General features: G+C 36.2%; 1 protein-coding gene across 10 annotated transcripts in view; it reads left to right on the top strand.

Moving 5' to 3' along the window:
* FAP (fibroblast activation protein alpha) overlaps nt 1-12,865 on the top strand; it is a 74,216-nt gene that overhangs the window by 15,878 nt on the left and 45,473 nt on the right. For 7 of the 10 annotated variants that reach the window (XM_023623020.2, XM_014732508.3, XM_014732509.3 and 4 more), the window contains 7 exons: nt 1,228-1,326; nt 2,274-2,368; nt 3,297-3,371; nt 4,891-4,943; nt 8,561-8,633; nt 9,313-9,433; nt 10,381-10,535. In XM_023623020.2, coding sequence (XP_023478788.1) covers nt 1,228-1,326; nt 2,274-2,368; nt 3,297-3,371; nt 4,891-4,943; nt 8,561-8,633; nt 9,313-9,433; nt 10,381-10,535 — 671 coding nt within the window. The remainder of the gene's footprint in view (nt 1-1,227; nt 1,327-2,273; nt 2,369-3,296; nt 3,372-4,890; nt 4,944-8,560; nt 8,634-9,312; nt 9,434-10,380; nt 10,536-12,865) is intronic. The other 3 variants (XM_023623022.2, XM_070241904.1, XM_070241902.1) reach the window with 1 other exon arrangement.

Genomic DNA, 12,865 nt, shown 5'->3' with positions numbered 1-12,865 from the left:
GGAGCGAGGTGCAGAAGCCCTGGAGAGAGAAAAGAGTATTTGAGGAACAGAAAGCCCAGCATGCTTGGAGACTAGAAAGTAATGAGTGAGGGGCAAGAAGGGGCTGCAGGGGCAGGCTGTCCCAGACCACCTGGGGCCTGTAGACCAGACTAACATTCTTGGTCTTTATCCTAAGAGTCATGGAAAGCTATGGAAGAGTTGAGCGGGAGTATAGAGTTACAGCTTTCCTCTTCGACAGTTTTATTTTCACGTGGGTGAATGCCAGATTCCAAAATGCTATTCCAGGTATAGGACATTGTTCTCAGTTTTGGTTCTGGAAGTGGTGGCCTGGAGAAGGGGTGAGGTGGGAGGGATGCAGAGTGGCAGTATGGATATAAAGGAGGATTGAACGTTGGTTGTCATACTACCCATCTGGCGTATCTGCCTGTTTCGGGGCTCTGTAATGAGTTTGTTCTGAGAATAGAGTCATGTTTGAAAAACACAGTTGTTTTGGAGGATTCAAATATAGGTGAAATTTGCTTGTGGTTTTGGAGCTACATTAAGTTAGTTTTTACACGGAAAACCTCTACTCTTGGAATTTCTAAGATCATTTGTCTAGATGGTGTCGTTTTCTTTTCTTCCGGTCTTTGTATCTCTTTATAAGACTCCCTAGTCAGGATAAGATATTAGGAATATTCATTAATGCCCCTCCTGAGATGTCTGAAGGTAAGGATTCTGGCTGGTCTCATCTGATTAACTGAGATGCTAAAATACGTCATTGATAAATAAGTAGAAATCTAAGGCAAACATATATGAGGAAACAGAGTGAACTGTTTAAAAGGCTAGGTCTTCAGTCAAACCCACATGGTCTGCAACCCCAGCTTTGCAAGGCCTAGAGTTCTTGGAACCTCATCTCATTTTCTTTCTTCAAAACCTCTGTCAACTCTTTGCTGCCTAAAGAATAACATCCCCACTGCTCAGCATGGTGCTCCTATATACCCTTCAAACTCCTCAACATTTTCCCACCAGTGTTCCCTTTCAGGCAATCAAATTACCTCTATGCTTCAGTTACCCTACCTATAAAAAAGGAAATAATGCTTATAGCTATTAAGACAATAGTTAAACACGTATTTAGCAAATGGCAGATCTTTTCGTTATATGAGAAAGAAAAGATCAGAGACACCTTTAGAATTTATTTGAGTTGTTAACCTTCTTTTTAGTGATAATATGTTTCTTCCTCCCCCAAAGTTCAGAACTCTGAAAGAAGTACAGCAAGAGCGCTCGCACTGAAGGATATTTTAAATGGGACATTTACTTATAAAACATTTTTTCCAAACTGGATTTCAGGTAAGTAAATAATTTCTTCACGTTTTTTAAAACATATGTTTTTGTTTTCTGTTTTTAGTGCCAATATATCTCCATGGTAATGGAAGCCATACAAGTTGACATAGGAAAAAAGAGCAATTATTTAGATAAGTCAAGTGGCTGCCAAAGCACTTTTGACAGAACCCTTTAGAGCTGATTTACCCAATAGCGATGATGCCAATTGGAGTTTTACCAGAAAAATAAAAATAGAGAATGCATTGTTGGAATAATCTGAGTGTAAGGTATAGTTTTTCAGAATGGGAGATATGCACCTATTTAAGAGAGGTCATGAGAATTTTACCAAAAGCGAAATTCCATTGTTAATCTGGATAATCTGAGAAACGGATAATTCTCACCCTAACAACAAATCCTTTAAGGCCACAATATTGATATTTGGGTATAGGTTTTCAAAATAGGATGTTGTCAAATAAGTCCAATCTAACAAATGGTAAGGTCAACTAAATAGTTTTTGACATCATAGTTTATTTCTAAAGTGCCAATAAAAGTTGATATTTTCATTTTTCTCTTGAGAAAATAAAGTGCACACAAAAAATAAAGCACACACAAAATAGGTTTTAAACTAAATCAAACCCAAACCAAATGCATTTTTTTATTGAAAAAGAAATGTACCATTTTTTATTGGTTTATCCCCTTCGTAACACAGAGAAAACCCAATTTATCCCTGAGCACCCTGAACTGGTTAGAATAGGGCTGCTACTGGCAAACATAGCATCTTTGTGTAAAGTGGAAAAAATCATCCTTTCCTCCCTTTCACCATCACCTTATTATTTTAAATCTGACAAAACAACATGTATTGGACAGGGAGGAGAAAGAAAGTAAATCTGTGAAATAGAAGAGATTTCTCTGTTATAAATGTATTTCATATTAAGGAAGATCATTTCAAGTTTTGTTTTCCTTCTTATTTAAAGGACAAGAATATCTTCATCAGTCTACAGATAATAATATAGTATTTTATAATATTGAAACAGGAGAATCTTATACCATTTTGAGTAATACCACCATGGTATGTATCCAACATCATCTTCCTCCTCAAAACCTTTGCCAGCTCTCCACTGACCAAGGAAGAAAGTCCGAACTCTTAGCACCTGATCTGGACCCAAACCGCCTTCTCAGCTCAATCTCCCCTGTAGATCTCCTCCAGTTCTCTCTTTCAGTCACACTGGACTACTGTCCATGCCTTCTCTAAATCACCTAGCATCTTTCTTCCTGTGGGGAAGTAGTATGGTATGAGATTGAGGACTGAGTGAAGAACTCAGTTAAGAACTCCATCCTTATAGTCAGACAAATTGAGGTTCAAATTCTGGCTCTGTCACTTACTAGTTATGGAAACTTGGGTAAGCTTCTACACTACACCAACCTCACTGTGCCTCAGTTTCTCCCTCTGTCAAGCGAGAATAGCAATACTCTTTGGGTTAATATAAGAATTGAATGAAATAACATTTGAATGTCCTTAGGACAGTGCCTAACAGAGGATAAATGCTCAATAAATGGTAGCTATGATATGTGCACACACACTATTCTGTCCTCCTGGACTCTCAATCCTCCTACTCAAGTCAAGTTAATAATACTTTCCTCCTCTGTGCAAGCAATGATCCTCTCATGTGGATTCAATCACCTCTTTCTTCATGCTCTTGCAGTGCTAGGTTTATATCTCTTTTACAGAATTTTCTAGTTCGTAATGTAAGTTGCTTATTTACAGGTTTAACATTTTAAGCTTCTTGAAATCACAAAGCATATCTTCTCACATTCTCTTCCCATAGTGTTTAATGTTTCTTTGTATATAGTAGGTACTTCATAAACATTTTCTTTAATTACATTGAAAGTACATGTATATAGGAGTGTATCAGTGATATAATATTCTTTTAGAACTACAAATTTACATGGCTGTTTATTTTTTTTATGCGTTCTAATCAACTTCTTCATAATTTCAGAAAACTGTGAATGCTTCAAATTATGGCTTATCACCTGATCGGCACTTTGCATATCTAGAAAGTGATTATCTAAAGGTATTGACTATTTAATTTGTGTATATCTGATTATATTTCCTACTAATCCACAGATTGGTTTATAAATGTAAGAGGAACAAAGAATCTATCTATATCTCTAAATATTCAAAAAATTAATGTGGATTCTAGATGAGCCCAAAAAGCATAATTGAAATGTATACAAATAATTCAGAATTTGGCATTCTTGTCTGGTTATCAAGTAGTAGAAACTACTTTCCTCTGGGAGGAAAAAAATTTCATTTGGGGACACTGTATTCATCAGAAATGAGAAAATTACCTTATATACTTCTAAAGCTATTTGACATTATAAATCATTAGTTAATTCTCACTTATTTTAACCTTGTGAATGTTTATTATTCTTGAAAATGGAAAAATCAACATGTAGCTTATTTAACTCACTTGCTCAAGCAAGATAATACACAGTCAGTGGTTGACCAGGGCTTAAGTCTGTTTCTTCAAAATCCTACTGTAGGAGCATCCACCAAACCAGACCATTTAGCCTTACTTCATTTCCCCTTCCTGAATGAAGTTACGGAGGGAAGTTAATCATCTTATTTTTCTACTTATATATCCTGAAGATGATTTTCTTTTTGCAAAAGAACAAAAGAATTTACTATCAAATTAAATTGCTAATAATTATTTTTAGATCAAAAACCTTTTGTTTTAACTGCCATTTTTCATAACCAACTCAACCTGCAAAACTCGCTGATATACAGAATGAACAGTCAATCTTCGCTCTCCTCGGTTGTTTAATCAGCTGATTGTTTTCCAATGGACCAAGTCCTGATCACCAGCAATCTTCAGAAAGATTGACATCTCTCTGACAATTGTCAGGAAGACATGTTTCAACCTGCTGCAGCTTCTTTGCCGAGAGTTTGAAAGCCCTTTTAAGAAACAAAATCCAAGTTAATACTTGGATTATTCACTAACCGCAGCACAAATATACTCAATGACAAAAAGAGCAGTTTTTTTAAGGAGTCATTATAAGCTATATATCTCCTATTTATTTTTTTAATTTCTATTATTTTAAAAAAGAGAAAACTATCTAGAAAAGGCAAGAATTCTGTAACAAAACTGTACACTGAATGAAATTCTCTTTATGCAGTTTTAAAGGGTGTCATTATACTGAATTGCCCAGGTGCAGGGTAATCCTATGAGCCACAGAAATCATCCTGGTTTTATTTCAATCAAGGTAAAGCATAAAGGGAAAATTCTTAGGATAGAGTGTGTCAAAGAAAAGCTTTTTATATTAAGAAATGTCTTTGGATGTGCTTTTTATGGCGTGAGAGTTGAATCACCGCTGAGATTAGTTCTGGAACTTGGACAAAAAACACAAAAGTCCCCAGTAAAACTCTTTAAATGAAGACTTGTTTGGAATTGAAACATATCCTTCCTAGTGCCTTGTGAAAATAGTCCTTTTATAATTCTGAACCTTCAGTTGAATGAACTATGATTATACATTATTGATATAAGCTTTTTAAGAGTTATAATTTGTCTTTACCTCTCTTCTTTCTGACAGCTTTGGAGATATTCTTACACAGCAACATATCACATCTATGACATCACGAATGGGTAAAACTTCATGTCTATTTATTAATACTATTTAAATCTAATGTATAGACTTTTTCATTCTGTTTCTGATTTGAGGTTAAGACTACATTATCTTGCTACTGATAGTAGTTTCTTACTTCTTTATGTATACCTGTAAAACTTAAGAAATTATAGGAAATACTCCTATGGAATATTCACATTTTTTATTTGATTAATATTTTGCATTTTTATACACAATATAGTTTTATTTTTCCTACCTTCCTATTTGAACACCACATTATAGATATATCATTTATAGAAGTAAACATACATAATAAAAGTACAAAAACACACATAGGAATGATATACTGTTTTTAGGAGAGTGACTACTTCATTGGAAGGAAGCAAAAGGGAGAAAGAAGCAGCATTAGTTGTATCTGAACACATATCAATTAATTGCTTTTAAATTAATTTTTTTAAATTGAAAAATGTTAACATCTCTTAAAATTAGATGGTGGATAAATTGTCATCTGCTGTATTATTTTCTTTATCTGTGTGTTTAACTATTTGAAATATTTACAATTTAAAAGAAAAAAAAGTAAATGAATGAGTAAGTAGATGAAGGACTGAGGGAGAGAATTCCTGGCAAAGAGAATATATGTAAAGCCCCAAAGGGAAGCGAGAGCAAGGAGCGTTCAGGAAACTCAAAGTAGGTCAGTTGAGTTGAAATTGGAGGAAGGCACACTGACTAGTGGGAGGTGGTGTAAGGTTGCGAAGGCGTTGGGGCCAGGAGGCATGGGTCAAATAATAATGTGGAAACCATTAAAAAGAGTTTAGATCCCATTCTTATGACAATAGGGACTCACTGAAGGGTTTAAATGGGAAATAACATGATCAGATTTGCACTTCAGGAAATCACTGTGGCTAAGTATGGAGAATGGATTGGTTTAGTTACTCATCTTAATGTGATATCCTATTTGCTGTTATATAAAAGGGAAAAATAATTAGATGGCTTGAAGAGGTATTGAAAAATCTTATGGTCTATTTCGCCTTTTGTCTAGCAAGAACACAAAAATTCAAAAGAGATTTATCTAACTACTTCTTTTAAATGGTCAGAAAATAATAATTTTGACCACTTTAAATTTTCAAGTAATGAATTAGAAACTGCTTAATAAAGTAGAATCTAAATCCATCTAATGAACTCTGAGTCTTTCTCTTCTCTGTATCCACATCATCACCAAATTCACGAAGTATTTATTGAGCATCTATGTGAAAAGCATATATGGGGAAGACACAAATGAACTCGAGGCACCAACCCTACTCTCAAGAATCCTTTAGACTAGTGAGGTGGAAATCTTACTCTTTCTGTAGAATTCTAAAGATTTTAACCATTTCCTTGTTTCTCTTTTCCTCCTTTTGAAGTTCTCCATGTTCTACCTCTGTTGAAGATCACCAAATCAAACAGCATTCCAAGAATATGACAGTACTAATATTTTAATCATAGTTTGTATAAGCTTTATGGCCTAGAATCGTTTTAAATATTTAGCTTTTATGCAGTGCGTTTAATCAAACCTTTGGTTTTTGTTTTTCCTGCACACCTATCTAACTTGCCAGATTGTTTTTCTCTGAGGTAAACACAGTGTAATTTACAAACTAAGGAATGACAAATTTTTTGAGCTTCAAGGCAAGACTGAAAATTCCAAGTCTTCTATATGCCTCTGGAAAGTCTATAAATATCTACCACAGAGAAAATGAAGATGGTTCTGGTTTCAAGCAAGTGAAGGAATACTGAGGAGATGACAACCTTCGTAAGGCAGCCTCCTCCACTTTCTCTCATACTGTTAATTACTTAGAAAACAGAGAAAATGGCAGCCGTGGTGACTTGCCAGTCATGAAGAGACTGTGCCCCGAGATTTTCAGCTTCGCACTGTCTACATGACTGCATAGATGATTCCACGGCTTGTGGAAACCTAAGGCAGTGTTACAATGTCAAAGGTGACACGAATATTGGCTTGAAACAGTTGTAAACCAGGTGAAGAATGGCTTCCCTTCTGGGTGGTCCCTTTGCCTGTGCCCTTGTATGTCTTTCAATATGTTCCAGACCTGCCAGGGGCCTGGGGCTCATCTACCGCCTTCTGGCAGTCAGGATTCCCACTGCAGCACCAATGGTCTCCTTCCTCCAAAGGTGTCACTTTTTCTCCAATTAAAACTGATCTGTCTGGGCTGGCCCAGTGGGGCAGTGGTTAGGTTCACACGTTCCACTTCTCGGCAGCCCAGGGTTTGCCGGTTCGGATCCCGGGTGCAGACATGGCACCCCTTGGCACACCATGCTGTGGTAGGCGTCCCACATATAAAGTAGAGGAAGATGGGCATGGATGTTAGCTCAGGGTCAGTCTTCCTCAGCAAAAAGAGGAGGATTGGCAGTAGTTAGCTCAAGGCTAATCTTCCTCAAAAAAAAAAAAAACTGATCTGTCCCCTGCCAAGTTCCCTCATTGTTCTCTAGGCCTCATGCTGCATGACCTAATAAGTTAAATCAAGGCAATGTGTGTTACAAGTCTTCACAGCTGTCCAAATTTTAAAAGAATGGGAAAAGTAGAAATGTCAGACGTGTTAGGGCCAGGTTGGAGAGATTTCTTTGGAGAGGGAGGCCAAGGAGACTTCCTTCAGGCTCCTCGCATTCTATCTTGGAGGCTGGTCTTGTTTCGCAGCTCCATGAAAGCGTTCTTAGTGAAACTATTAATACAATCCTCAAGAAGATAATAGTCAAAACTTAAGCATGGCATCCTATGACTCTTTAACACTTATAAAAATCTGAACACGTTCTTGCTGAAGAACGACAAAAACTCCACAGTCAAGTCAGTGAATTGAGTATTTGCAGGGCGACTGTAAGCATCAAAGTGAGATTTTTGGCCAATAGGATATTTGAAATTTCCCCATGGGTGGAGGACTTTGCAAGCTTAAGGCATACTGCCCAGTATATGATCTGCTTTTCAGTTTAGCTTGAGATCAGATGTTCCTTTCCTTTTCTGATTTCAAGTCAGATCCCCGGGGAGATTGTCAAATGGCATCTTATTTTCAAAAATTTGAAATGCATATGCATTCACAGAGATGGGGGTTGTGAATGAGAATGTGGAAGAGTACATATTAAACTTCAGCACAATTATAGAATATGAGAGCTGGAAAGCACTTCAGCGACCATCTCAGCCTGGTGTGTACAAATTTTACAGTCCTGAGGGTTAAAAGACTGCAGTTTAATTTTAGGGGTGTGCCCAGAACAAGCAATGTGATTTTAAAAAGTCACACCATCTCTCTAACTTCACATTTATTTTCTATAAAGTGAGGAGTTTCCATTAGATAATTTCTAGAGATATTCCCACTTTCACAGTTTATACATCTTTAATCCGTTCACGGCACTATAAAGGTCAGAAAACAGACCTAGAGAAGTTAAGTGACTTTTATGTGACAAACAAAGAATGGTAACTACTACCACTACCCCATGTCTCCTGTCTCATGATGCCACATTCTTTCCATTAGGTTTGAAGAAGCAGAGAGGAGGATCCTTCATTTTTATTCTTTGTTTATTTCTTCTGTTTATACTGATTTTTTGTGTGTGTTTAACAACAAGGTTTATTTATTTATTTTTCTTTCTTTCCTTCTAGAGAGTTTGTAAGAAGAAACGAGCTTCCTCGTCCAATTCAGTATTTATGCTGGTCGCCTGTTGGGAGTAAATTAGTAAGCGTTTAAATTGTAGAAGTGTTTAATCATTTAAATAAAAGAGAAGCCATTTGAATTTGGCCTTTGTTAAGTTTCCCTCCCTGAAAGAAAAAAAAAAAATTCATGACTATTTTAGTGGTTAAAAATGGGAAGAGTTTTGATAAATTGAAACCCATCTGAGAATTCAGCAAAAACTCAAGCTCATGGATAGACTTCTTTAAATATCGCAGTCAAAAACTTTATCCTTATACTGAGCCAGAATGCGTTGTGCCAGAAAGCTCAGGAAAAATATGGTTTTCACAAGTTTCCCAGACTAGCTTCAGACAACATGAAATTTTGTCCAAGCTCTTATTTAAGGACTCTAAATAAAGATTAGATCTGGCTAGCTATTAATATTCAGAGATTTATTTGACTTTCTGTCAATGTACGTAACTATCTATTTGGATAATAAAACAACTAATGTAATAGCAGACTTTATTCTTAATTTGATATAGACTTTAAAAATCGTTAGCTATTTTAATATGAGTTGGTTGGTTTTTTTGACTTATTAAAATGACATTTTAGTCGTGAATCTTTTTTTGCATCTGGATTACCACTCCTTTTAAAGGTATTAGGTGAATAATTAACACAAATATGCAGACTGCATTGTATTTCTTATGGAATTTCTCTTTATTAACTAACTTACCACCTCTTCTAGGCATATGTCTATCAAAACAATATCTATTTGAAACAAAGACCAGGAGAACCATCTTTTCAAATAACATTTAATGGAAAAGAAAATAAAATATTTAATGGGGTCCCAGACTGGGTTTATGAAGGTAGGCTGTATTCTTTTTCTACTGCTGCTGTTTTAGGCTTTTAATTGAAAATAATTGCATACATTTAGTAAGATTCAGATGAGGGGTATGCTCTTTAGCTGAATGGGGCATTTCTGAAAGCTTTTATTAGGTTGTGAACCAGGTGTGCATGTTCTGAAAGAATAAATTCTTGTTATCAGAACACTGGTAGAATTTATTTTCGTGAGCATTGTGAAGTGGTGGTAATAATTTATATTCCAGGAAATATGTGGTTCTTAGATGCTGTATTAGCACATTCTCTCAGGTTTCTTTTTTCTTGAGAAATAAATCTTTTTTCTAAAACTAAACAACTGTCAATATTATTTTGTGATAAAATCTTCTCAGTTTTTGATACTTTTGTGAATTTTATCCTCTTTCTAGTTTATGTAGGATGTAGGACCTAATCGGACTTTCAAAGATCTTCTAGTCCTTGCCTTTATTTAAAAAATATAACTGAAGTGCTTTTTAAAAAGAATATTCCCAGGAGAGAAAGTCAGCTTTCAATGTTTATGTCACCCTGTAGTATAATTGCAGTTCTCCTTGTTTGGCTACTTCAGGTGACTATAAAAATCAGAAGCTGCCTCAAAAGGAAAAATTAATTATTGCTGAGATGTTTATTATTTATTTAAAAAGTTACATTTCTGATTAATGTCAATTCCTAACAAGACTAATAGATGTTTGGTATGGGGTATAAGGTTAAACTATTCCTCTATACCCAGACTATTTATCTTTTAATAATCAAAGTATGACGTATGTCACATCCACATTGAATAAATTATTTCAGTCAACAAATGGCTATGTACAGTATATTTTGAAGTATATATTAAATAATATATATGAAGTATATATATATATATGAAGTATATATTAAATAACGATTTTAAGAGTAAGCTGTAATTGTAGTTAACATGCTGTTATTTATTTTTCAGAGGAAATGCTTGCTACAAAATACGCTCTGTGGTGGTCTCCTAATGGAAAATTTTTGGCATATGCAGAATTTAATGATACAGAGATACCAGTTATTGCCTATTCCTATTACGGTGATGAACAATATCCTAGAACAATAAATATTCCATATCCGAAGGTATGTTGCATACTTTTAGTAGATGCTTTCATTTCTATGGTGTCAAAATGAGCAACCAATACCATGAATAGAGGTGGGATCAACAAGTTTGGAGAGCTTCTTATCCTTGTGCATTGTAAGGCAAACATTGTACTGTGCTCTATTATTTATGTGGACATCTGTTGCTTTGGACATCTGGTTGTGCTGGATGAAGAAGTCTTTGCAAAACCCATTGCAGAATCTTTGAAAAACATATGGTCTAGATCATGGAGGAAAAACAAGCTTAACTTAATTTTAATTTTTTCATATTTCATGCTCCAAATTCAGGGTAAAGTTCTGTTTTGCAATTCCCTCTTGAATTCTCATGTAAATGCAAACTAGATTGGGAAATATAAATGCCGAACTTGATGTTCCTGTCAAGTAGAAGCAGGCATGCGTTATGATCTTTTCTGGACTTACAAGGTAGGTTAAGTTTGTGAGCCTAGTTTATTCCCTGAGGGAATTAGATATGGTGTGAGCACAAAGTTTCTTGCATAAACATTCTTAGTGCACGTATTTTTCATTCAGTCCCATGTCCAAGGAGAGGAGAACTGTATGTGCAGTAGGACAACGGCCAGGTCACAGTGGAGAAGTATCGTATCCTAATTTAATTTAGACAAGAAATCTGAAAGGAGATGGAAGCATAAATTCTCCTCTTGCACAAGGAATGGCAGTGATTTTAGAAGGCAGTTCTTTCTCCTTTAGTCCCTATTGTTTTTACTTGTCAAGGGGAACACTGTCATATGGATCCAGTGGATCCCTATATGTGACAAAGATGGGTGTGCATACACACAAGTGGATTCTGAAGTGAGCCAAAGTGGCTGTAGTGAAAGAAGGAAATTTCAGATGGTCTAATACTTATGTTAAAAGTCATATGAGAGCCAGCCAGTGGCCTAGCAGTTAAAATTCGGCACGTTTGGCTTCAGTGGCCCAGGTTCGGTTCCCAGGCGTGGAACCACACCACTTGTCTGTCAGTGGCCATGCTGTGGCGGTGGCTCAAATAGGAGAAGTAGAAGGACAACTGGAACTACAACTATGTACTGGGGCTTTGGCGAGGGAAGAAAAAAAAGTCATTTGAGAAAATGCAATGGATAGATCATGAGTGTTTAGGTAGGAGACCCCTCAAGGGCTGTGTAGAAAACCTGAAACCGGGAGATGTTTGGAAGTGAGAGGTGCAATAGTTGAGACCCAACATGTAAAAGAACTTGGATCTTTGGGAGGGTGTGAGGGAGCAGGAAGAGATGAAGAAACCTAGAACTTGGGAGTAAGTGACAATGACAAAGAAGTTGGGACCCAAATTCTCATGTTTCTTTTAAGACTGATGCAACTGAAACATCTGACATGGGACCAATAAGTGAGAAAACAGTCCCAGCTAAACTTTGGAGTGAAACAGGGAGGTTGGAGGAGAGCCTTGACAATTGTTTAGATAAATTCAAACAGCATGGAGTCATTTAAGACAACATCCCTAAATTTTGTGAATTTAAATTTTTTAACAACTCTTAAGATTCTCTTTTTCTGTAGTAAAATAACAGAGGAACTCTAAAAAGCTGCCTGGGCTTGAACTATACTGTCATGTAAATTGAGAGTGTGTACTAACACAGAAAGCACAAAACAAGAAAAGTATAAATCCTATGGACACTTTATTTGGAGGTGAAATTTCCCTAATCTTTTGGGGATGGTGGTAGTAGTAATGTAACCAGCTAGATTCTGGGTGTGGTGATTGTCCTTGACCAAATTATAGGGTAAAACCAAAAGGTATCTTTCAAATATTTCATCATTTTATTCTTTACACTCTTCTTCCAAAAACCAGTCCCCTACTTCACTTCCCCTAGCACATGGAGAAATGGTTATTATAATTACCCTAATAATAATAATGGGAAATATCTGTCTTGAAAGTCAGAAAAGAGAATATTAATTACAGAACTACATTGTCATATCTAAAATATTTTTCCCTATGGATCAAATCTCCCTCATTAATCATTTAAAATACATGTTTTCTGGCCAGCCAGGTGGCGCAGTCATTAAGTTTGCACATTCCACATTGGTGGCCCAGGGTTAGCCGGTTCAGATCTTGGGTGGGGACATGGCACTGCTTGGCAAGCCATGCTGTGGCAGGTGTCCCACATGTAAAGTAGAGGAAGATGGGCATGGATGTTAGCTCAGGGCCAGTCTTCCTCAGCAAAAAGAGGGGGATTGGCAGCAGATGTTAGATCAGGGCTAATCTTCCTCAACAAATAAAATAAAATAAAATACGAGTTTTCACTCTGGTTGACACAATATTTGTAATTGCCCTGCAAGTAAAATTGAAATGA

Source organism: Equus caballus, chromosome 18, assembly GCF_041296265.1.
Source record: "Equus caballus isolate H_3958 breed thoroughbred chromosome 18, TB-T2T, whole genome shotgun sequence".
Lineage (NCBI taxonomy): Eukaryota > Metazoa > Chordata > Mammalia > Perissodactyla > Equidae > Equus > Equus caballus.
Note: the sequence above shows the minus strand (reverse complement) of the source record. Positions and strands in the feature narration are given on the sequence as shown.